This window comes from Phanerochaete carnosa, assembly GCF_000300595.1.
Source record: "Phanerochaete carnosa HHB-10118-sp unplaced genomic scaffold PHACAscaffold_10, whole genome shotgun sequence".
In the NCBI taxonomy this organism is placed as follows: Eukaryota; Fungi; Basidiomycota; class Agaricomycetes; order Polyporales; family Phanerochaetaceae; genus Phanerochaete; species Phanerochaete carnosa.
The window spans coordinates 1,825,858-1,845,920 of NW_006767637.1; the positions used below are offsets into that span (position 1 = coordinate 1,825,858).

Sequence of the window (20,063 nt, forward strand, 5' to 3'; positions counted from 1 at the left end):
TCACAAATATTCTAATGTAGGCTGTGTCCGATTAGTTTTGATAATGGGTGCAATCCCGAGGCTAACGTTAGCCAGAGCTGCTCTGATACAATTGCAAGCTGACGTGGACGTATTTGGATATTAAGGCTATCTACGTCTGCGTGCAGACGTCGCCGCCTCCCAAGGCAGGCGTGGTAGTCAATCTACGAGTGAATGTGGAACGGTAGCGCGCTGCGCTTTCATTTGAGCGACGTAATGCTGCCGCTTTTCCAGGTCTGCGTAAACACTTCAGACGCGTTGTTCAATCAAACACGATAAGGAAAATTTACCATGGGCCCACATAGCGGCGCCGATTCTGTTCGACACTGTGAAAAGCAGCCCCACGAGAGGCAAGCCCTCGAGGAGAGCAGCAGCGAAACCGAATGCTAGAATTGAAGGACGACTGGTCAACCAAGAGCGTGTGAGTTAGGGGTGCAGCTCCTACCTCTGTAATCCCACTTGCGCTCTTCTATGAATACAGCAATTTGGTCCTCAGTCATCTTCTTGGCTTTGAAGTACTATACGACATGAAGTTAACCGTCCATTCAGTTCAGAGCAAAGGATAGCAAGCCTCACATTACGATGAAGATGACGGCCCGTGCCCAGAGCTCTAAGCCATGCTGAGATCACAATGCCAACCAGGGGCAGCAGATGCAGCGGAGACAGCGCCACTATATGGAGGCGTCAGCGTAGATGTCGGTTCTCCGCGCCCGGCCGACCCACTCTTGATAGTCACCCTACCAAAGACGCTACTCGCGAACTTCGTGAGCCGCGACCTGGTCGGCTTGGGTGGATTGTCCCATTCCTCGACGTATGGCTGCCAGAACTCGGGACCCTTGCCACGAGAGGTGGTCGTCTGCTCGTACACGCGGTCGCGGGCAGTGCGGATATTCTTGGACACGAAGAACGTCACGATGGCTGTCGCCTGTGTTGAGAGAAACATAAGAGTGGCATCTGTTTCAAATGTGTCGGCGAAGATCTGCACAGAGTCAAGGAAAAGAGGGCTGCGAACATGTCGGAAGATCAAAAGGCATACGGATGCCAAAGACCGCATCCCGCGAGAGGCCAGTCACGGACGGCGACCTAGGCAGGATGTAATGAGCATTGCAATTTGAGAGAAAGATGACACGCACTTTATGAGGAATACCTCTATGAACTTGCGCTGGATCTTGAACGTCAGGACTGCCTTCACCGCAGCACACCTTTAGCGTTCACCCCTCCGCTAGGAGAGCACCACGCACCCAAGCGAGTGCAACGCCTGCACCCCTCAGTACACCATGCTCGCATTTCCGCCATGCTGGGATAATCAGGTTCTTGTCCGTGAGTAGCCGGTATACGCCAACGACCACATATGACGGCGGAAACCGCAGGCGTGCACTTGCTGCGCGCAGGTTCTCAGGGACATTGTCGCTATGCAAGTGCCTCGATTCATGCTTTGCATGCGCGTACTCGCCTGGAACTGGGACTTCGGACATATTTGAGCAAGGGTGGGCAGGACAAGTGAATTGCAGATGTGAAGGCCGTTCTGGCCGCTTGGCGGCAGCAGGCAGAAGGCTATGAGCAAATACTGCTGACGAGATGGAGGACTTGCCGCGGCTACACCTCGGCATGTTTTATGCGCGATGCGCGCATTCTTGCTCCCATCCTTCCATCTTCTATACTACCATGCTAGCTACGCATCTCGGCAGAAGCGTACGATCTAGTATTAGACTCGCAAATCTCACAAAAGGCGCACTTCCGAGACAATTCTCGAATACAATTCCCAAACGCGTCCGATATGTACGCTTCGAGGAGGCACCAGGACCAAATTACAAGCCCCAGAAGCCATGGTGGGACATGTCAGGCTGGAGCACTCGTCACAGGGTGGTCGCAGCTGTAATATCGGGCGGCGGTGTGTACTATGTGGCACAGTGCGTCTTCAACCTCGCTCACTCCCTCGGTTAGCTCATGCATGACCACGCCAACTCGTTTGATCGCACGCAGCCTGGAGCAGGTGCCCGAGACAGGACGGTGGCGTTTCATGGACGTCGGGCCCAAAATGGAGGCACGCGTACGTCCCTGCTTTTCCGTATCGCGTGCTGCAGCAGCGCTAACAAGTCCCGAAGCTCACTGCAGAGTCTCGAAGACAGCTCAAGGAAGAGCTTGGTGCGAAGACACTGCCTCCAGATCATCCACTTACGCGGCACGTACATCGCATCGTCACACGCATTCTCGAGGCGAACCATCTTGGGCACCTGAAGAGCTCGACACCCTCTACCGCTCCGTGGTCCGCCGGCACACACGACGACGCGTACTTAACTCCCGAGGCGCAGCTGCCCGCGGGCTCTGGAGACAAGGAATGGGAGCTTATGGTGATCAAAGACGACAAGGTTGTTAATGCTATGGCGAGTTTTGGTGTGTACGCTGCTTCCATTTGTGAGATGGGGTGCTGACTTCGGCGCAGGCACCGTCATCGTATTTACAGGCATTTTGCCTCTGGCGAAGGATGAGGAAGGTCTTGCAGCGGTCCTAGGACACGGTAAGTGCGATATCGCACGCTTGATAGTGGCAATTACTCATGCAGTCTTCCGCTAGAGATTGCCCATGCAGGTTGGTGCATCACAAGATTCAACCCCGCAGCAGGGCTAACGCTTCCAAAGTTGCCAGACATAGCTTAGAACGGTATTCCTCCAGCAAGATCCTCCCCCTTTTCTCGACGCTACTAGTTACCGCTACCGGCCTCGACTTTGGGTTCTCTTCTATGCTTTCGACGCTCCTGCTCGAGTTACCGAACTCTCGCAAGCAGGAACTCGAAGGTAACATTTAATGGCTCTCGCTGCTGCACAAGACATCTCACTGTATGCGTAGCGGACGAGATTGGGCTGAAGCTTGCAGCCAAGGCATGCTACAATCCGAGTGCAGCGCCAGAGTGGGTGCCCGCAACTCTCCCAGTTCTCCAAGACATGCTCAATATACAGTATCAATAGAGTCTTTCAACGCCTGGATCGCCTAGACAAACAGAACAGGGGGTTGAACATCAGCTTCCTGTACACCCACCCAACTTTTGAGACGCGTATCGAGGTGCGTCGTCCACTAGACCTTTCGTACTTACAACAATGTTGACTGTATGCGTATCAATTATGATAGCGCCTGAATGAGCTCCTGGGAGACGCATACTCAATACGTGCCGCAAACCCCGAGTGTGTGAACACACAGGAGCAATTCGCGGGTTTCAGAGACGCCATGGGCCTGGTCAAGGGCCCGTCACAGACGGTGTGGGGATGGGCATAGCAGAGTCCAGCGAACGTTTGTGGGTGTACATCACACTTGATCGCTTGATGACAAGTGGGTGAATAACTTGGTCTTGCCAATGCGAGAAATGCTACGTCCAAGAATGCTATCCATCACATTCGTATCCAGAATGCTAGACGGTTGAGTTGTACAAGAAATCGCATCTCGCTAGAGGCCATCCGCGGACGGCGATCTGGGCAAGAGATTGCACGTACGGTATTTTCACAGAAGGGCAGTGCGCACATCATGAACATATCTGCGAACTCCCTCTGAATATATCTTGAACTTCAAAGCTGCCTTCATCGTGTTACGCTTTCAGTGCCCGCCCCCCACCCTTCGACACGTCATGCTGTGCTTCTGCCACGCCGAGATAATCAGAGTGTTTTAATAATCGGCGAAGAGCCGGTACACGCCCACGATCGCATGTGATGTATGTGATGGTGGGAGCTGTGGGCGTGCTATCGCCGCGCAGGTTTCCAGAGACTCTACGAGAACCATACTTCTCGCGTACTTGCCTAGACTGCAGACATGAAAATCGCGTTCGATGATAGAAGGCCCTGGGCAAATGATGCTGACGAGAACCAAGGTATGCTATGCTGCATCGCGGCACGATATCGATGTACACGCACTTGCCGTGCCGTGCACGTGTGGCGTACCTCCGGTATCTGACTGCCAGAAACTCGTTCTCGTCCTTCGTCTGCCACTATGCTGCCAGTACACCTCAGCAGAAACCTGCGATCTGGCACTGGGCTCACAAACCTTACAAGACATACGCTTCGAAGGCAATATGCAAGCAAAGTTCCCAAACGCAAACAAGATGTGTCCGAATTCGAGGGCGCTCCAGGGCCAAACTATGAGCCCTGCAATCCACAGGGCGTGCCGGGACGTTGGAGCTTTCGCCGGAAAGTGTTCGTCACCTTGTCAGTCGTGGGTGGTTTCTACTATGTGCTACAGTGCGTCCTCAGTCTTGCCCGTCCCCCCAGTCAACTCACGCGTGACCTTGTCCGGACTCGTTGCGCCGCACACAGCCTAGAGAGAGTGCCCGTGACAGGGCGGTGGCGGTTCATGGATATCGATCCCGAAACGGAAGCACTCGTGCGTTTATTGTTCCTAAACGCACGACATGACATTGCTGACCACTACCAAAGCTGACCGTGGTTTCCCGAAAATATCTCAGGGAAGAGTTTGGTGCGAAGATACTCCCCTGGAACCATCTCATCACACAGCATGTACAGCGCGTTACTACGCGCATTCTCGAGGAGAACTACCTTGGGCACGTGAAGGCTTCAACGCCCACCGCGGCTTCTTGGTTCTTCCGCGCGAAGGACAACGCATACGTGAGCCCTGAGGCGCTGCTACCCGTGGGCTCTGAAGACAAGGAATGGGAGCTCATGGTGGTCAATGATGATAAGGAAGTCAATGCCATGGCAAGTTTGGGTATGCAGGCCTCCTGTCGATGATACGGGACGCTGACTTTCGGAGCAGGTACAATTGTCGTGTTCACGGGTATTCTGCGCGTAACGAAGAACGATGATGGTCTTGCAGCGGTAATGGGGCATGGTGAATATGACATCGTACTCGATGGTAACAGTTACTGATGCGGTTGTCGGTTAGAGATCGCACACGTAGGTTAGTGCATCGCACAATTCAATGTCACCCAGGGGCCAATACCTCGAAGTTGCCAAACACAGCTTGGAACGTTATTCCTCGCGCCTAATATACCCTCTCTTCTCCGCGCTCCTTGCGGTAATTGGTACGGACCTTGGGCTTGCCTCGGTACTCGCGAGGGGTCCACTCGAGAGGCGGAACTATCGCAAGCAGGAGCTTGAAGGTGATGCATATGACCATATGATTATCTGAAATCACTCAACGTATACGTAGCCGACGAGATCGGTTTGAAGCTCATGGCTAGGGCATGCTATAATCCGAGTGCATCGCTGAAGTAAGTGCTTTCGACCTACATATCGTCTCACATGATTACACGCTGCGCCGACAGATTCTTCCAGCGCATGGAGCAGTTTGACAAACAGAATCAGGGGCTGAACATCGGCTTCCTGGAGACCCACCCAACACACAAGAAACGCATTGACGTACGCATTCCACTCCGTCTCAGCACGCTAGTATTGACTATATGCGCGTCGGCTACAACAGCGCCTGAACAAGCACTTGGAAGACGCGGACTCGATACGTGCCACGAACCAGCACTGTACGGGCATTCAGAAGTATTTCACAAGCTTCGTGAAAGCTGTAGTGTGGGGATGGACATAGCAGAGTCCGGCGGACCCGATCAACCTGTGGGAGAAGTGGCCAATATGAACGTCATCATACTAACACAAGAGATGCAACGTTCAAGGAGTCACGGATTGTACAATAATACGAGAAACAGTAATGACACGAAGTAGAGATTTGGAATACACGTCTCCTAGTGCTTGCTGGCGTACTGTATACTGCTGGAGTCGTGAAGGTATTATTAAAAGCTCTACATGTAGGTGGTGGAAGAACACAAACACAGACTGAACCACTTCTGTCGAGGTCTAGCACTCTGGCCCTCGCACACTCTCGGGGCTCATGCGTGTCGCGAGCATCGGTTTTCCGACGTCCGCCTTAGGAGACGCTTCCGGCCGACGAGGCAACGTCGGCGAGAGCGATCGTGAGGGAGACGGCTGCGCGGGTTGCGGCGCATGACCGGGTGTCGTGGGCGCAGCCGGCGGGCTCTGTGATGCGTGCGTTGCGCTGCCGTTCGCGGACGCGGGTGCGGATGCAGGCGCGGACGGAGGCTTGGGCGCAGAAGTTGCAAACGGCAGGGTCGGGCTTTGCATGGGTGTTGACACCGACGGCCTTCGACGCGAATCGTGTAGAGTGTCCGCGTTTTGCGGCGACGTGGCGAGAAGCTTAGGTGAGCCCTGGAAACCTGCTCTCGCGAGCAGCGACTGCACCGCTGCAGCCGTGATCTGCGGCGTGGGCGTCGAGGGTGTGGTCTGTCTCGCGGCGTTGTGTTGGAACGTCGGGTCCGAGGAAGTGCGTGGAAGCAGCCGTGGATGGTCTTGCTCGGTGCCTTGTGTCGTCGCGGGAGGAGACAAGGCGCCGCCCTGCTGCTGGAGGAACTGCTGCTGATGCTGAGCGAAAAGCGATCGGCTTGGCGAGGACAGCTGCGAGGGCAGCTCAGGTGAACTTGGGGCACTGCTCTTCGCGTTGCGGATCGGTGCGAGGCGGTCCACTATCCCACCTACACGCGGGTGCTCGTTGTCTGGGTCGGGCTTGATCGGGATAGGGGGTGGCGTCGGCGTAGCTGATGATTGAGAACTGGCCACGTTAGTGGATTGGAGAGCATCGGAGGTGGGTGTGGTGTGGTGTGACTGTGGTGACTGTCGCTCGGCAGAGGCTGGCGCCGCAGGGCCCGCAGGAAGGTTCAAATCCATACCGTCTCGCGGGGCCTTCCGCGGGATGGCAGGCGGACCCATACCATCTGGGACCTTAGTCTTGAACGACTGTTGGGTAGTATCAGATATTGAGGTCTGTGGTGTCGTAGATGAAGCAGCGCTAGCTGGCTTAAAGGCGGCAGGGAAGGCCTTGGCAGCGGTCGAGGTGTGGGAAGCAGATGAGGAAATCTTCGAAGTGGAAGGGAAGGGCTTTGAGGTCGGCGCGGATACTGGCACCTTTTTGACGGTTGTTCTAGTACCCGTTTCCTTGGATGTCACAGACTTCGTAACCTTTGTCGCTGTTGTCTTGGTCTTGATCTTATTAGCCTCTGTAGCTTTGGCAATGGCCGTCTTGGACAGCGTGACTCGCTTGGGCTGCTCCTCGGCATCATCGTCCATCTGGGCCTCTGTACGCTTACGCTTCGCAGGCTTATGTGCAATGTGTTTGATAGCATCCGAGGCAGCGGTGTCATCTTTGTCTTTCTTGAGGAATGAAGGGTCCTTGGTAATGTTGCGCAGGAAAGTGTGCATGGTGGTCATAACCTTCTTGTTGGCACGAATGTCGGCATGCTTTACACGAACGTCCTCTCTCATCTTTGCGATTGCCGACGAGAGCTGAGAGAAGGACAGCTGCTCACGCAGGGTGTATATGGCATACCCCGTCATGATGAACTCCACGGGTGAGATGCGGGTAGGTTTTTGAAAACACCTCGAGAACTTCGGCTCTCTGGCAAGATATACGAAGATGCGGAACGTTTCGAGTATGTCGATTCGAAGCTTGGATGGGACGGGTGCAGTTCGTGCCAACCATTTTTCCAGCTGTTGGGATCCAGGAAATATAACCTTGTCTGTGGTGAGATAAACTATTGTGACGAGACACTGAAAGTCGCGCCCTCGCCCAGTGCCCCAGTCTAGCGCGCCTCCGAACCCTTCTTCGCCAATAGTCACAGCTTGGACTTCCCGGATGAGGTCTGGCCAAGGCCCAGATATGGCCTGCATTCTCTCTGTAAATGCAGAAACGGCATAAGCACCGCCATCATATAGCTTATGTTTACAGAAACTGTACCGGCAACCGTAAGAGCCATGCCCATTTGCACACGCTTCGAGCCATTATGTGAGTCAAGACACTCAGTGCTATAGATGGCGATTTCGCCTAACCTGAAAGATCTCTCTTTCTTGCTCCTCATCAATCTCTTCGTACTCCATGCAGACTATCTGCTTCATCAAGAAAGATCCGGTTAGTGCCAATGGGAGCATCGCGCGACCTGGTTTGCTTGATCGCCCGAAGAAATACTTCTTGCCCGTGTCCCTAGCAGCCGCGACTGAGATAGTGACATTTCACAACAAATATCAACCTTACGAGTCCTTGTCTAAGAAGCCATGATCAGATATACACCATTCTCATGGAGGAAAAGTAATCTTACGAGCGATCTTTGAGATCCAACCTAATCAGACCTCAGTACGATGGAGATCCACTTCAGAGTACGCACCTCGCCATCAATGAACCTAAGGGAGAAGGTATGTCAGCGGGTCATAGTTAGGATCAGCCACAGTGACCACACCAACCTGCGCAGGGAAGTCAAGCGCTGCTTGCCGTCGATACAAACTCGAGTTTCTTCTGAGGTCTTGGGATCTTTCTTCACAGCTATTGATCGCGGGTCAATCGGAGGCAAGAACGTGATGACAATGCCGCCCGTACCGAATATGATCGGAGGCACGTAGTAATTTCTCATGAGCGAGTCTATGAGACCCATCTGTTTGCCTTCAGGCCAGACGACATCTGTAAACGGCGTTACCCAACTGTACAACTTCGAGATAATATGCACTCACCTCGTTGATATTGCGGATCTAAGTCGATACTACCGGCAACCAGCAGGTCTACTTGTATATTAGATTAATCGGAGAGAACAGTTCTCTCACGCACCATGTATATGCTTGGTAGAATAGTTTGTTGCTCGGGGAGCACTGAGAGCATTCGTGATCTGTCGAAAAATATCCCGTATTAGGTCTCACTCCGCATATCGAAGATGTAATTCGTGCAGCGTACCCTGTACTCCTTGGGCGGCTGAGGTGGCCTGCCAGGTTTCCTCTTTGTGGGCAAATACTCTTCCTCCGACGAGGACTCAATGTCGGTAAGGTCTGACTCCCAGTCGCTCAACGACATCGATGGGATGAAATACACACTGCTTCGGTCTACACACAGAGAATAGGAGGTGGAGAACACGAGGCAAGATGAGCCACTGTCGAAAAACGCGTTCACGGTCGCGACTTTGAAAGTCAGATTGATTCACCGCAATGCGTCTGACAGCGGAGATCAATGCAAGCTGAGCGTTCAACACGTGATCTCATGTAACAACGCGTTCTAGCCCTAGTCCCGCGCGACGTTCGACTTGCTTTCCGCCATCACAACGGCCCTCGTCTCCCTCCTGTCACTTGGCTTTGCGGAAACTGGCACCAGTTTTGGTCGGTCCCGAGGATAAACGCGTCTTCCATGCGTATTCAGGAGCTAATCATTGACGGTAAGCGAATATGTCTCTTTATTCTCCGATTTCTCTTGACTGTTGTAAAGGCTTCAAGTCGTATCCTGTACGGACTACAATCTCCGGATGGGACCCTTCTTTCAACGCCATCACAGGGCTTAATGGCTCGGGCAAATCCAATATCTTGGATGCGATATGTTTCGTGCTGGGAATCACTAACATGTCTGCGGTGAGTCCCTTGTCTGACCTGTAGACGACCTCCTCACGCATACCAGATGCGTGCGCAAAATCAAGTTGACCTGATATACAAGCGGGGCCAAGCGGGTGTGACCAAAGCAAGCGTGACCATCGTCTTCGACAACTCTGACCGCGCGAGCAGCCCCGTTGGCCTCGAGAAACAGCCGCAAATTACCGTCACTCGCCAGATTGCGCTGCCGAACATTTCCAAGTATTTGGTGAACGGTCACAAGACAGAACAGCACCGCGTTCAGACAATTTTCCAAAGCGTACAGCTTAACATCAATAATCCGAACTTCCTCATTATGCAGGGACGCATCACCAAGGTACTCAACATGCGGCCGCAGGAGATCCTTGGAATGATTGAAGAGGCCTCAGGTACACGCATGTACGAGGAGCGCAAGGAAAAGGCAATGAAAACGATGGGGAAGAAGGATAAGCGCGTCCAGGAACTCACTTCCCTGCTTGCTGACGAGATCACGCCAAAGCTCGACCGCCTCCGCGAAGAGAAACGTACATTTTTGCAATGGCATAAGGTGATTCAAGAGCTCGAGCGCGTCGGACGCGTCCTGCGCGCATGGGAATGGACCGACTACAACCAGCGCGCGGAGAAGAAAGAGCAGGAGATCGCCACTGCTCAGAGCAACTCGAAAAAGCTTGAGGGGCTGCAGAAGAAGTTACAGAACGAAATGGAGGCGAACGAAAGAGAGGCCGAGGAGGTGGTGAAGCAACGTGACAAGGAACTGAAGAAGGGCGGAAAGTTCAAGAAACTCGAAGAAGCCGTTAGCGACCTCGGCAAGGTCCTAGTCAAAATCAAGACTCAAATCGATATCAAGAATGGGTCCATTGCGGACGAGGAGGGAAAGGTGCAAGGTCTTGTGGACGCTCTATCTGAGGTGCGTTTACAAACTGCTTCGACGCTCACCGTTTCTCATTCACCACACAGGCCGAGCAAGCTTTGAAGGACAAGCGTGCTCAGGTTACAGAGTTCGAAACGTCTCACGGCTCAGTCAAAGAAAAACACGCGACGCTGCAAGCGTCCCTGACCAACGCCGAGGAACTCCTTCAAACCCTGCTCACCGGTCTTTCGTCAAAGTCTGCAGGTCAGTCCGGCGGTGGATACATGGGCCAGCTCGCCGATGCGCGTGCCCGTCTGGCGCAGGCCACAGCCGAAGAGGAGCAGAGTCGCGTCAAGCTTGCGTCTGCCGAGAAAGATCTCAAGGCGCTGCAGGCGCGGTGGAAAGACGTCGAGCGTGAGGCTGGCGAAGGCAAGCGCAACCTCACCTCTATGAAGGCCGAGGTAGATAAGGCGCGGCAAAAGCTTGACCGGACTGGCTGGGATGCAGAGAAGATGCAGGAAGGGGAAGTCGCTCTGCGTGATGCGAAGAACGAAGTCCGCGGGTGGACCGAGGTAGGTCTCGTATTAGACAGCGATCACTGTAACATACTCACGCGTGATCGTAGAGGCGCGACACGATCAAACAGCGACTCTCGTTCTTGGACTTCAACTACACCGATCCCCACGCTAACTTCGACAGGTCGCAAGTGAAGGGTCTTGTAGCGTCGCTTGTCTCACTTGCACCGGAGGATTACAACAAGTCTACTGCACTCGAGATCGCGGCAGGCGGGAGGCTGTATAACGTCGTAGTTGACAACGAGCGTGTCGGCAAGGACCTCCTGCAGAATGGTCGGCTGAGGAAGCGCGTCACCATCATCCCGCTGAACAAGATCAACGCGCACAAGCTTTCTGCGCAGGTGCGTCGAGTCGTTCTATGCACCATCGAACGTTGATCTATCTCGAGAACAGAAAATGACCGCGGCGAACCGTTTGGCCCAAGACAAAGTTCGCTTGGCAATCTCGCTTATTGGGTACCCCGAGGAAGTCGCGAACGCGATGAGCTTCGTTTTCGGCGAGACCCTTATCTGTGATGATGCAGAATCTGCGAAGCTCGTTACCTTCTCGAGCGCTGTCGGCGTGAAGTCTGTGACCATCGATGGTGACGTGTACGACCCCTCGGGTACCCTTAGTGGAGGTGCCGCTCCGAGCGGAAGCGGTGTCCTTGTGCGTGTGCAAGAGCTCCTCGATGCAGAGCGCAAGCTTGGCGAAGCGCTTGGCCGGCTGCAAGCGCTCGAACGCGAGGAACAACGCACGAGGCAAGGTCGCGAACAGTGGAAGCAGCTTGCGAAGGAAGTCGAGCTCAAGGAGCACGAACTTGCCCTTCTCGAGCAGCAGGTGGCTGGCAGCAATTCGGCTAGGGTGAGCGCTGCTTGAGCATACACCCAGGTGTTATTACTGACATGACACGCAGCTCGAGGCGGATGTCGAAAGTGCGAAACAGAGTATCACGGAGCTCAAGAATGCTCTCACGAATACTCAGGAGCGCCAACGGCAAGCAAAGGAGGATATCAAGAAGCTCGAGCGCGACATGGACGAGTTTAAGAACAACAAGGAAGGCAAGATTGAAGAACTTAAAGTACGCTTCTCTATGCAGGAAGCATACACTCCAGGTCTTCATTCTTTCGCATGCTATATAGAAAGATATCCAGAAGAAGAAGGGTGAATTGCAGAAGCATGCAGTCCTGGTCAAGACTCAGCACAAGGATCTACAGACGGCTACGCTTGAACTCGGTGCGTTTACTTCGCGCCATGATGCATGCAAATGTCAAAGCTGCATCTTTTCGCTTTGCAGAACAACTTGAGAAAGATCTGGAATCCGACCAAGAAGGATTGGAAGAATCCAAAGCTGGCGTCGATAAACTACGCAAAGAGCTTGAGCAACTGAATGCGAAGTATAAGACCGAGGAAGTAAGCATGCGCAATTTCTAACAATCGAACCCGCTCAATATCTGTTCTAGGCTGCTTACCAAGAGGCGGAAGCTCGGCTGTCCGAAGAGCGCGCCACTCTCACGCGATACGACAACGAGTTGAAGGACCTTGAGTCAACAATCAAGACCAAGAAACAAGCTATTTCCGATACACAGCTACAGCTCAAGCAAATCGAGCACGATGTAGCCAACGCTCAGAAAGAGAAGCAAGCGATGGTGAACTCTATTGCCTCTCTGGAAAAGCAGCATGATTGGATCGAGTCCGAGAAGACGTGAGCTATCTCGCGCCTGACGTTTCGTAACAACGATACTAACTGAAAGTCGCCAGCCTGTTCGGTCGTTCTGGTACGCCTTATGACTTTTCAGGTCTTGACGTGCAAAGCCTACGAGAGAAGATCCGTGAGCTCGAGGGTCAGCAGAAGTCGATGAAGAAGAAGGTCAATCCCAAGGCCATGAACATGATTGACAGTGTCGAGAAGCAGGAGGCCACATTGGAGAAGAAACTCGCGACGGTCCTCAAGGATCGCGAGAAAATTGAGAAGACTATCGAGGAACTTGACAAGTTCAAATTCACTACACTCGAGGCCACCTGGGCTAAAGTCACCAAGTAAGCGGTTTCCGTTTATGCTCTCCTGCGCGAGTCTCATTGTTTATCTAGGGATTTCGGAGAGATTTTCGCGGAGCTTCTGCCTGGCAATACTGCTAAGTTGCAGCCACCCGAGGGCCAGGACTTGACACAAGGTCTCGAAGTCAAAGTCCGCCTTGGCAGCGTCTGGAAGCAGAGCCTCACCGAACTCAGTGGTGGCCAGCGGTAAGCCGTCCTCGACCACATCCACAGCGCCTCGGACAGTTTTGACGTTATCACACAGGTCGCTCATCGCACTTTCATTGATCATGTCTCTCCTGCAGTTCAAGCCGGCACCGATGTACATCCTCGACGAGATCGATGCGGCGCTCGACCTGTCCCACACGCAGCACATCGGCCAGCTCTTTCGGAACCGTTTCAAGGGCAGCCAGTTCATCGTGGTCAGTCTCAAGGAGGGCCTCTTCACGAACGCGAATGTCCTCTTTAGGTGAGCACATCTGCCCGCGGTTCAAGCATAGGTATGCTGATAATGGGATGGGATGTGCAGAACACGGTTCCGTGACGGTACAAGTATCGTAGAGAGGACAGGGCAGCGTAGCACGAGTACGCTGTATCACGACAGGGAAGAGCAAGAGAACGAACGACCGCGCGCGAGGAGGCGGGAGGCTTAAATATCCTACCCGATGGCCTGCTCGGCACCCCTTCATATCCACCGTTCTTAGCACTCGCTGTCTGTCACGATTATCCGCCCCCTGTTTGGTTCAGCTGCTTTTCTGTTGTATCTTTTTGCAAGGCGTAAAATTATGTTATTGTATGAGTGTACTAGAATGTAAAATAGAGTAGCTCTCTAAGGCTTTACATCGCAGGTCTGGATGCGAAGCGCATAAGCTTACACTCTAGTGGCAACATGCGACACCGGACAACGCAGATTAATGTATAAAGTCTGAAACGACGCTATCTAAGCCACAGAAGCAAGCTTACACTGGTGCAGGCGGGTATCCAACCGTAGTGTTCCAGTCATATCCAATAGGGACGCTCCAGTCACCATGACAGCCCCAAGCCCAGTCTGTGGTGGCAATCATCTCCTTCATGGCGTCGACGAACGTGTCAAGCGGGCAGAGTCCATCTTCCTGCATGGGGCAGCCCCGGATCGACGTCAATGGCACGACACCGTCGTTCACAATAATTCGGATCTGCGGGTCGGGTACAGAGGTGCAGGAAAGCACTGACATAGCAGGGTGAGTAGGCGATTTCAAAGTGCGGGAGACAGGAGAGACATACGTTGGAAGTGCACGTTCGTCGCGAAGGGCGCTAGATGCGAAACCTTGAAGGAGCGATCCGACGGGATATGGTCGTACGGCAACGGCCCCGACGCGGCGAAGTTGGTGAGGTTTAGCGCCGTCAGAACTAGCCAAGTAGGCGTACGTCAACACACGATCAGTAAACAAGTACGAGATACGCACTGTTCAGCACGACAACCTCATGTGTCGCATCGACGTAGAGGCTCTGGCCGAGCGGGAACGTCGCGGGGCTGTCGTCTAGCGTCGCATTCGTCGAGGAATTATGTGTCGCAATAGGCGTGTGCGTCAGCCGCGCGACAAGCTCCTGGACGTACCCGATGCCTTGTATACGGGAGACAGGGGAGCCGAAGGCCGAGTCGTACCAGAAATACAAGTCCATTCTAAAGGACCTCAGCTCGCGGATGACATGCGAAGAGAAGACGAGACTTACGCGTAATCAAAACCTACCCACTCGTCTTCGGTGAACAGTTCGCAAAACTTAGAGTAGCCGATGGCGACAGTCTCGTACGCGCACATCTGCTGCAGAGTGTACACATCCTCGATCGTCAGGTTGTAGCCGTGTATCTGCGGTGCAAGGCGTGCTTGTGCGTCCTTAAGATAGACCTCAGCCCACTTGCGCACGAACCACGTTCCGCGGTCCGCCTTGGTCTTGTCGTCAGTGTTCGGGCAGCTAATGAAGCGCATTAGTGTTGAAAGATTGTATAAAGCAAGGAGCGTACGTCTTATATGGAGCAAGAGTATTATTGAATCCTTTCGCCTCAATAGTAATGCTTTGTTGGTACAGGCCGTCGAGCGGGTAGCCAAAGAAGCCAAGAGCAAAATTCAAGGCGGATGCAAGCATACGGTCCCTATATACGTGTCAAGTGATTTTCGAGTTTTTCGAGAAGTATTACGGACGTACTGCGACTCTGTACGGAAGACGGGTATTGTATTGGTCTCGGAGAAGTTCTGGCATAATGTTAATTACACGGCTTGAGCAGAGCGCGCAGGGCATACCTTCAACAGAAAGCCGTATTTCATGCGTGTCGCAATACCCAGATCAACTACAAAAGCAGTTAGACACGTGGAGACGGGACAAACATGCACCTACACAACTGCTCGCGACCAAACGGAGTCAAGACTAGCGCAGGTTAGCAGCGAATGTTGGACAAGACCAATGCAGTTCGCACCTTCTTGACCAAGCTTGTATGTCCTGTCTGACACTTCAGTTATTTCGTTAGGCCAGAACCAGATTATGACGCACCACTCGTTCATGAAAGCCAGGTCACCCGTGGTTGTCCACTTCGACGCGATCTGATTGAGACGTCCAGAGAAGTTCGCCGGACCGCCATATGATGCTATACGGCGTTTAGCAACGAGTGTCACAAACCATGCGATACACTGACCAAATTCAGTAGGGTATCTCGCGCCATGGCGGTGCAGGAGATGAAGACCGGTGAGACGACACGTCTCTGGCACGTCCGGGCTTGAGTCGAGGCCAAACGCGCCACGCTCGACGCTAAACCACGGCGAGAGGTTGCCCCAATGCCTGAACAGGTCGAACCTGGACGACGTCTTGTTGCCTTTGCCCGTGAATGCGGGCGCAACGAGGTTCGGCGCGCCGGTGTGCACGGGGTACGACGGTGCGGTCGCGATGAGCGCAGGCTCTGCGCCCGTCGGCGTCGGGCCCGCGTAGCCGACGGACGTGGGGAAGAGGGATGGAAAGACGTTTGTTGGCGAAGCAGGCGGGAAGTTGTGCGCCTCAGACGAGCCAGCGTATGGCGGGGCGAAGGCCTCGACGTTACGGTGCGGCGTAGGCACGTCGCTGCCGCTCGGTGACGAACACACGACGTACTGCACTGCGAGACATGAGAGGATACCAGCGAGGAATGCGGCAGCGGTGTAGAGCTTGGGGTGCGATGCGTAGCTCGATTGCCGGGGACTGCTCGTACGAGCCGGCTCGGGTTCTGAGACGTCGGACTGGGGGAGAAGGGCTTCATGCTCTTCGGACTTGTGCTCGGCGCCGGACTCGACGTCCTTGTAATGGCTCATAGTCGAGGCGGGCGGCCACAGTGGTGGGTGTTGAGTGCAGGCAGGGGCGTGAATGCGCTTGTGGCTATAGGCGATGCCGACGGTCTCCATGTGTGGGTGATGCGCCGATGGCGGGATATGCCGTATCCGCTTCACGAGCGCTGTACACGCTTGAACACGTCTCGCTAGCCCCTTCGCCTATCCTTCTTGAGAGCGCACACTGCAGCCCGGTTTCATATTACCAATTCATCATACTATAAGAACACGGTTGGATCAAGCTCAAAAGCATGGTACGTTAATTGGTAATCCCCAGCTAGTTCCCGCTGACTTTGCGCCTCTATACCTCGTACAACCCGCGTTCGCTACATTGCTTGCTGGATGGGATGTACTCCACGCTCTTCACAAATAAACTCACTCTTCTCATACGACCTGCATCGGACAGTCTGCGCTCTTCAACTTCCAATCCCTCCTGCTCGTCATCCTCCTCATGATCTGCACATGCACGTACATCCGCGCCGTAGCACCGCGGCTCATCGACAGGAACAAGCAAGGGTGCGTGACGACTCCATAACGCTCCTTCCCGCGCTGACATCTTGTTTGTGTTCCGCCACAGATTCCTCGGACTCTTCTGGATGTCCGCACGCATAGGCAAGTCTCCATCCACTGTTTGGGATACACACGCGGGCAAAAAGCGCGGCAGCTCTCCTCGCCGTCCTCATGCTCACATATTGCACACAGGCGAACGGTTATCACCATGGGTATCGATGGCATGTATGGCTATGGCCGTTACTATCCTCATCCAATGAAACCCACTTCGACTTACTGTATACTGTACTAAATCGCTCTCGAATACCCGCCATACCGCATCGCCACCTGTTATCCTAATGTCTATCTATGCCGTAGAACAAATGCCCTTTCCCTGCCGTTGTTTTTCCTTCTGTGCGCAAGCTCTGGGGTCAGATGCCGCGTCATGCCGTTGGGACAGTGAACGTCGAAGAATATAACCTTACGGCAAGACATGATACAGGCCTTGGGATTAATGCTACACGATCCCTATAGTAGAGTACAGACAACCAGAGCGAAACAATCGTGACGTACAACATGATGTACACACAGACAAACTTGAGCCCGAAAGGAAGAATAAAGCGAAGCGTTCGAAGAAGGTATACGGTGTGACAGAAGAATGGAGAAAGAGTCACGTAATAAGAAATAGAGATGTGCACGAAAACAGATAGTGTGGACTTCCCGAAATACAGCGCTGAGCGAGGAGAAATAGTCAATAAAGATAATAGAAGGATAATAGAAAGATAAGAATGCATCGAGCCAGCTTCCTAGAGCAGAACCACACCGGCTGCAACAGCGAATGCAGCAGCGAGCACGCCGTGCTGGACACCCCTACCGAGCGCGGCGCTCTTCTCCGGACTGCCCGCGGAGGCCCAGTCGCGGTAGGCCGCCTGCATCTCGAGCACGAACGCCTGCGCCTCGGGGCTGAACAGGAGGCCGCCGTTGACGCTCGCGTTGGAGGCGTCGACGGGCAGCACGAGCTGCTGCCCAAAGTCGTGGCCGTTCACGACGGGCATGAGCGTCATGCCGCTCGTGAAGTGCGCGAGCCCCGAGCCCGTGCTCGAGCTCTGCGTCGTGAAGACCGCGGCGCGCACGCGCTCCGCCGTGGGCACGGCGTCCTCGACGCCGGCTGCCATGTCTCCGACGGACGTCCCGGACGAAGACGTCGCCGAGGACGGGGGGATGCCTGCCGAGACGAGCGTCGCCAGGCGGTACACGGACGCGGCATACAGGGTGCTCGACGCGGCGTCGAGGAACGTGGACGAGTCGTCCACGTAGTTGTGCAGCAGAGCCGTTTGGGAGTCCTGCAGCACGTGGTCAGCAATAAGCCAACGCGGTATTTGGGAAGAAAAGGCGCACCAGCCACGGGCCAAGCGCACCCTGGATCTCGTGCGCCCATTGCACGAGGTCCGCCTGCTCGGTCTGCAGAGACGCGTTTTGTGGCGAGGACGCGTATATACCGAGGACGCGGACGATCCCAGCAGCGGCCCACGCGTTACCGGTGCTCCAGAAGCCATTGTCGGCGCCACTCCCGAGCGCCATGTGTCTCCAGAGCCCACTCGTGCTCGGACCCTTTCCGCTCGCGCTTCCATTGTTTTGTAGGTATTGCCGGTACAGCCGGATCTGGTCATGCGCCATGCGTGTGACACTATTGTTCCCGGTTGCCACGCCGTAGTACGCCAGGAACGGCGGAACCATGTACACAAAGTCCGACCAGAGCTGCAGCTGCTCCGGGCGATGGCTGATCGCGCCATCTGTTGTCTTCGGCACGCCTGTGAGCAGGTACTCGAGCTGGGATGTCGCTGCTCCGGCGTATTCTAGGTTGTCCTGCTGGGACCGCCCAGTAAGATTCGCGAGGATGACCGCAAAGCCCGTGCTGGGCGGGTCGCCGGCGGCGCTATTCGGTAAGAGTGGCGCGGCAAGGCCAGTAGTATTGCCTGTGACATTATTCTGGGTGGTCCAGTTTTGAGTGACGGATTTCGCGTAGCTGAGTACCTCGTCTAGGGTCTGGGGTGGCGAGGACGTGAAGAACGACGAGAACTGGACGCCGGGGGATTGGGGCGACCAGGAGGGCGTGTCGAGCTCCAACAGCGCTTCGGCATATGTGCCAATTTCCCAGGACTGCAGGTCGCTGGCTGAAAGTGCGGCTTTGATGGCGTCCGTCTGCGACGAGGTCAGGTTTGAGGACTGGGATGCCTGAACGAGGGGAGAGGCGATAAGGAGCGACGCGAGCGTTGTCGAGAAGAAAAGAGCGTGCATCTTTGCGGTTGGCAATCCAGAGGATAATGCGTACGCGACTGAATGACCGGAACTGCAGGGCACCTGAAGGGGGAGGGGGGGAGGGGGGGATTAAAGGCAAGAGAGATGGGCAGCTGGGTGAAGATATAGAGCGCACATGCAGCCTCTAGGAACCCCCACACGATCCCGTCAATCTTGCAAACAGGATGGTCCGATGTTCGAGCTCGTGCAGGCACAATCCGGAAAGATCCAATGTCAGAGTTGTATCACGTCGGCGTTCCAAGGCCGGCTGCGTTGCCACACGTTCAGATGACAGCCTTGATTAGCTCGCTGAAAGCTGAAGACTGGAGAAGCATACGGCGAGAGCAAGCAATAGGGGAGAAAAGCAGAGATACCGAGCGGAAGCAGGCTGGTGGAAGCCAAGGCGGAAGTGGAACAGCCGGCCCATGAAGATCATGACATCATTGCAGTCCTGGGCCCCGTATATTGGCGGCTGCCCAGGATGGATGATCTGAAATGATGTTAATTAGAGTCTCTTAGAGTTGTATGCACGCGAGGTCGTCGATGGTGGGCGAAACGAAGAGCCTGGCGAGAGCGAGAGCGCTTAGTCGTCGGGAATTGTGATCTGACGTCATGCACGCATACCAACTCGCAGAGCGAAACCCGGGACAACACAATGACTCTCGTAGCACCAGGAAACGATTCGAAGATTGCGAGAGGTGCTTGTAGCGAGAAAAGCGACAGACGCAGGAGATGAGTTTCGAGAACACCCTCGCGCATCCTGCAGCCAGCCACAGGACGATGGTCAAAGTTCAACACAGCGCTCTCGGACGTCGCTGTCGTTCTCGCCGCGTCCGTCTACACACTCTATGAGCGTGACTTGACCGTGAGCTAGCGCACCTCTATCACTTCATTGTTCTTCTCTAATCTCGGTATCCTAGGCTCGCATGGTGCACTTCGCGCTTCCTGACATATTGTATAAGACTGCGTCCTCCTCCCAGCGTCGACGTACAGGACCATCCACAGAAGCTGTCCCATTAATATTGGCGCTAGCTCCAATCGATACTGCCCCATCGCAACGTAGCTGTCCTTCGTTTGGTTGTGTCTTAATCAC

General features: G+C 54.4%; 8 protein-coding genes across 8 annotated transcripts; 4 read left to right on the plus strand and 4 right to left on the minus strand.

The window, feature by feature from the left end:
• Nucleotides 1-177: 177 nt before the first annotated feature.
• PHACADRAFT_200189 (uncharacterized protein) lies at nucleotides 178-1,493 on the minus strand (the record flags this gene model as incomplete). The annotated part of the gene is made up of 8 exons (XM_007400449.1): nucleotides 178-254; nucleotides 309-404; nucleotides 464-536; nucleotides 595-689; nucleotides 742-972; nucleotides 1,031-1,101; nucleotides 1,152-1,204; nucleotides 1,260-1,493. The coding sequence occupies 8 exons, from the start codon at nucleotides 1,491-1,493 to the stop codon at nucleotides 178-180; spliced, it is 930 nt and encodes a 309-aa protein (XP_007400511.1).
• A 179-nt stretch (nucleotides 1,494-1,672) lies between these two features.
• On the plus strand, nucleotides 1,673-3,467 carry PHACADRAFT_178009 (uncharacterized protein). The gene is made up of 9 exons (XM_007400450.1): nucleotides 1,673-1,928; nucleotides 2,002-2,068; nucleotides 2,124-2,412; nucleotides 2,462-2,536; nucleotides 2,593-2,607; nucleotides 2,658-2,813; nucleotides 2,866-2,926; nucleotides 2,985-3,078; nucleotides 3,145-3,467. Exons 1-9 carry the CDS (start codon nucleotides 1,684-1,686, stop codon nucleotides 3,286-3,288), a joined length of 1,146 nt encoding a protein of 381 aa, XP_007400512.1. The 5' UTR covers nucleotides 1,673-1,683; the 3' UTR covers nucleotides 3,289-3,467.
• A 1,417-nt stretch (nucleotides 3,468-4,884) lies between these two features.
• PHACADRAFT_263459 (uncharacterized protein) lies at nucleotides 4,885-5,420 on the plus strand. The gene has a single exon (XM_007400451.1). The coding sequence runs from the start codon at nucleotides 4,939-4,941 to the stop codon at nucleotides 5,146-5,148; it is 210 nt and encodes a 69-aa protein (XP_007400513.1). The 5' UTR covers nucleotides 4,885-4,938; the 3' UTR covers nucleotides 5,149-5,420.
• Nucleotides 5,421-5,424: 4 nt separating this feature from the next.
• Nucleotides 5,425-8,871, minus strand: PHACADRAFT_213209 (uncharacterized protein; the record flags this gene model as incomplete). The annotated part of the gene is made up of 10 exons (XM_007400452.1): nucleotides 5,425-7,711; nucleotides 7,774-7,807; nucleotides 7,866-8,016; nucleotides 8,068-8,077; nucleotides 8,132-8,138; nucleotides 8,198-8,213; nucleotides 8,274-8,487; nucleotides 8,538-8,585; nucleotides 8,632-8,689; nucleotides 8,755-8,871. The coding sequence occupies 10 exons, from the start codon at nucleotides 8,869-8,871 to the stop codon at nucleotides 5,823-5,825; spliced, it is 2,544 nt and encodes an 847-aa protein (XP_007400514.1). The 3' UTR covers nucleotides 5,425-5,822.
• A 1,988-nt stretch (nucleotides 8,872-10,859) lies between these two features.
• On the plus strand, nucleotides 10,860-11,705 carry PHACADRAFT_263461 (uncharacterized protein). Its single transcript, XM_007400453.1, has one exon. It carries the CDS (start codon nucleotides 11,235-11,237, stop codon nucleotides 11,694-11,696), a length of 462 nt encoding a protein of 153 aa, XP_007400515.1. The 5' UTR covers nucleotides 10,860-11,234; the 3' UTR covers nucleotides 11,697-11,705.
• Nucleotides 11,706-12,096: 391 nt separating this feature from the next.
• On the minus strand, nucleotides 12,097-16,241 carry PHACADRAFT_129290 (uncharacterized protein). Its single transcript, XM_007400454.1, has 16 exons — nucleotides 15,523-16,241; nucleotides 15,381-15,474; nucleotides 15,307-15,329; nucleotides 15,228-15,257; nucleotides 15,134-15,180; nucleotides 15,039-15,085; nucleotides 14,857-14,985; nucleotides 14,568-14,807; nucleotides 14,300-14,517; nucleotides 14,118-14,243; nucleotides 13,384-14,061; nucleotides 13,120-13,323; nucleotides 12,909-13,061; nucleotides 12,579-12,857; nucleotides 12,281-12,522; nucleotides 12,097-12,230 (listed from the first exon to the last, which is right to left on the minus strand). The coding sequence occupies exons 1-11, from the start codon at nucleotides 16,166-16,168 to the stop codon at nucleotides 13,814-13,816; spliced, it is 1,848 nt and encodes a 615-aa protein (XP_007400516.1). The 5' UTR covers nucleotides 16,169-16,241; the 3' UTR covers nucleotides 12,097-12,230; nucleotides 12,281-12,522; nucleotides 12,579-12,857; nucleotides 12,909-13,061; nucleotides 13,120-13,323; nucleotides 13,384-13,813.
• Nucleotides 16,242-16,359: 118 nt separating this feature from the next.
• On the plus strand, nucleotides 16,360-17,063 carry PHACADRAFT_263465 (uncharacterized protein). Its single transcript, XM_007400455.1, has 4 exons — nucleotides 16,360-16,437; nucleotides 16,590-16,699; nucleotides 16,761-16,795; nucleotides 16,886-17,063. Exons 1-4 carry the CDS (start codon nucleotides 16,435-16,437, stop codon nucleotides 16,951-16,953), a joined length of 216 nt encoding a protein of 71 aa, XP_007400517.1. The 5' UTR covers nucleotides 16,360-16,434; the 3' UTR covers nucleotides 16,954-17,063.
• Nucleotides 17,064-17,194: 131 nt separating this feature from the next.
• Nucleotides 17,195-19,027, minus strand: PHACADRAFT_263467 (uncharacterized protein). Its single transcript, XM_007400456.1, has 2 exons — nucleotides 18,071-19,027; nucleotides 17,195-18,015 (listed from the first exon to the last, which is right to left on the minus strand). The coding sequence occupies exons 1-2, from the start codon at nucleotides 18,968-18,970 to the stop codon at nucleotides 17,479-17,481; spliced, it is 1,437 nt and encodes a 478-aa protein (XP_007400518.1). The 5' UTR covers nucleotides 18,971-19,027; the 3' UTR covers nucleotides 17,195-17,478.
• Between the last annotated feature and the right edge of the window lie 1,036 nt (nucleotides 19,028-20,063).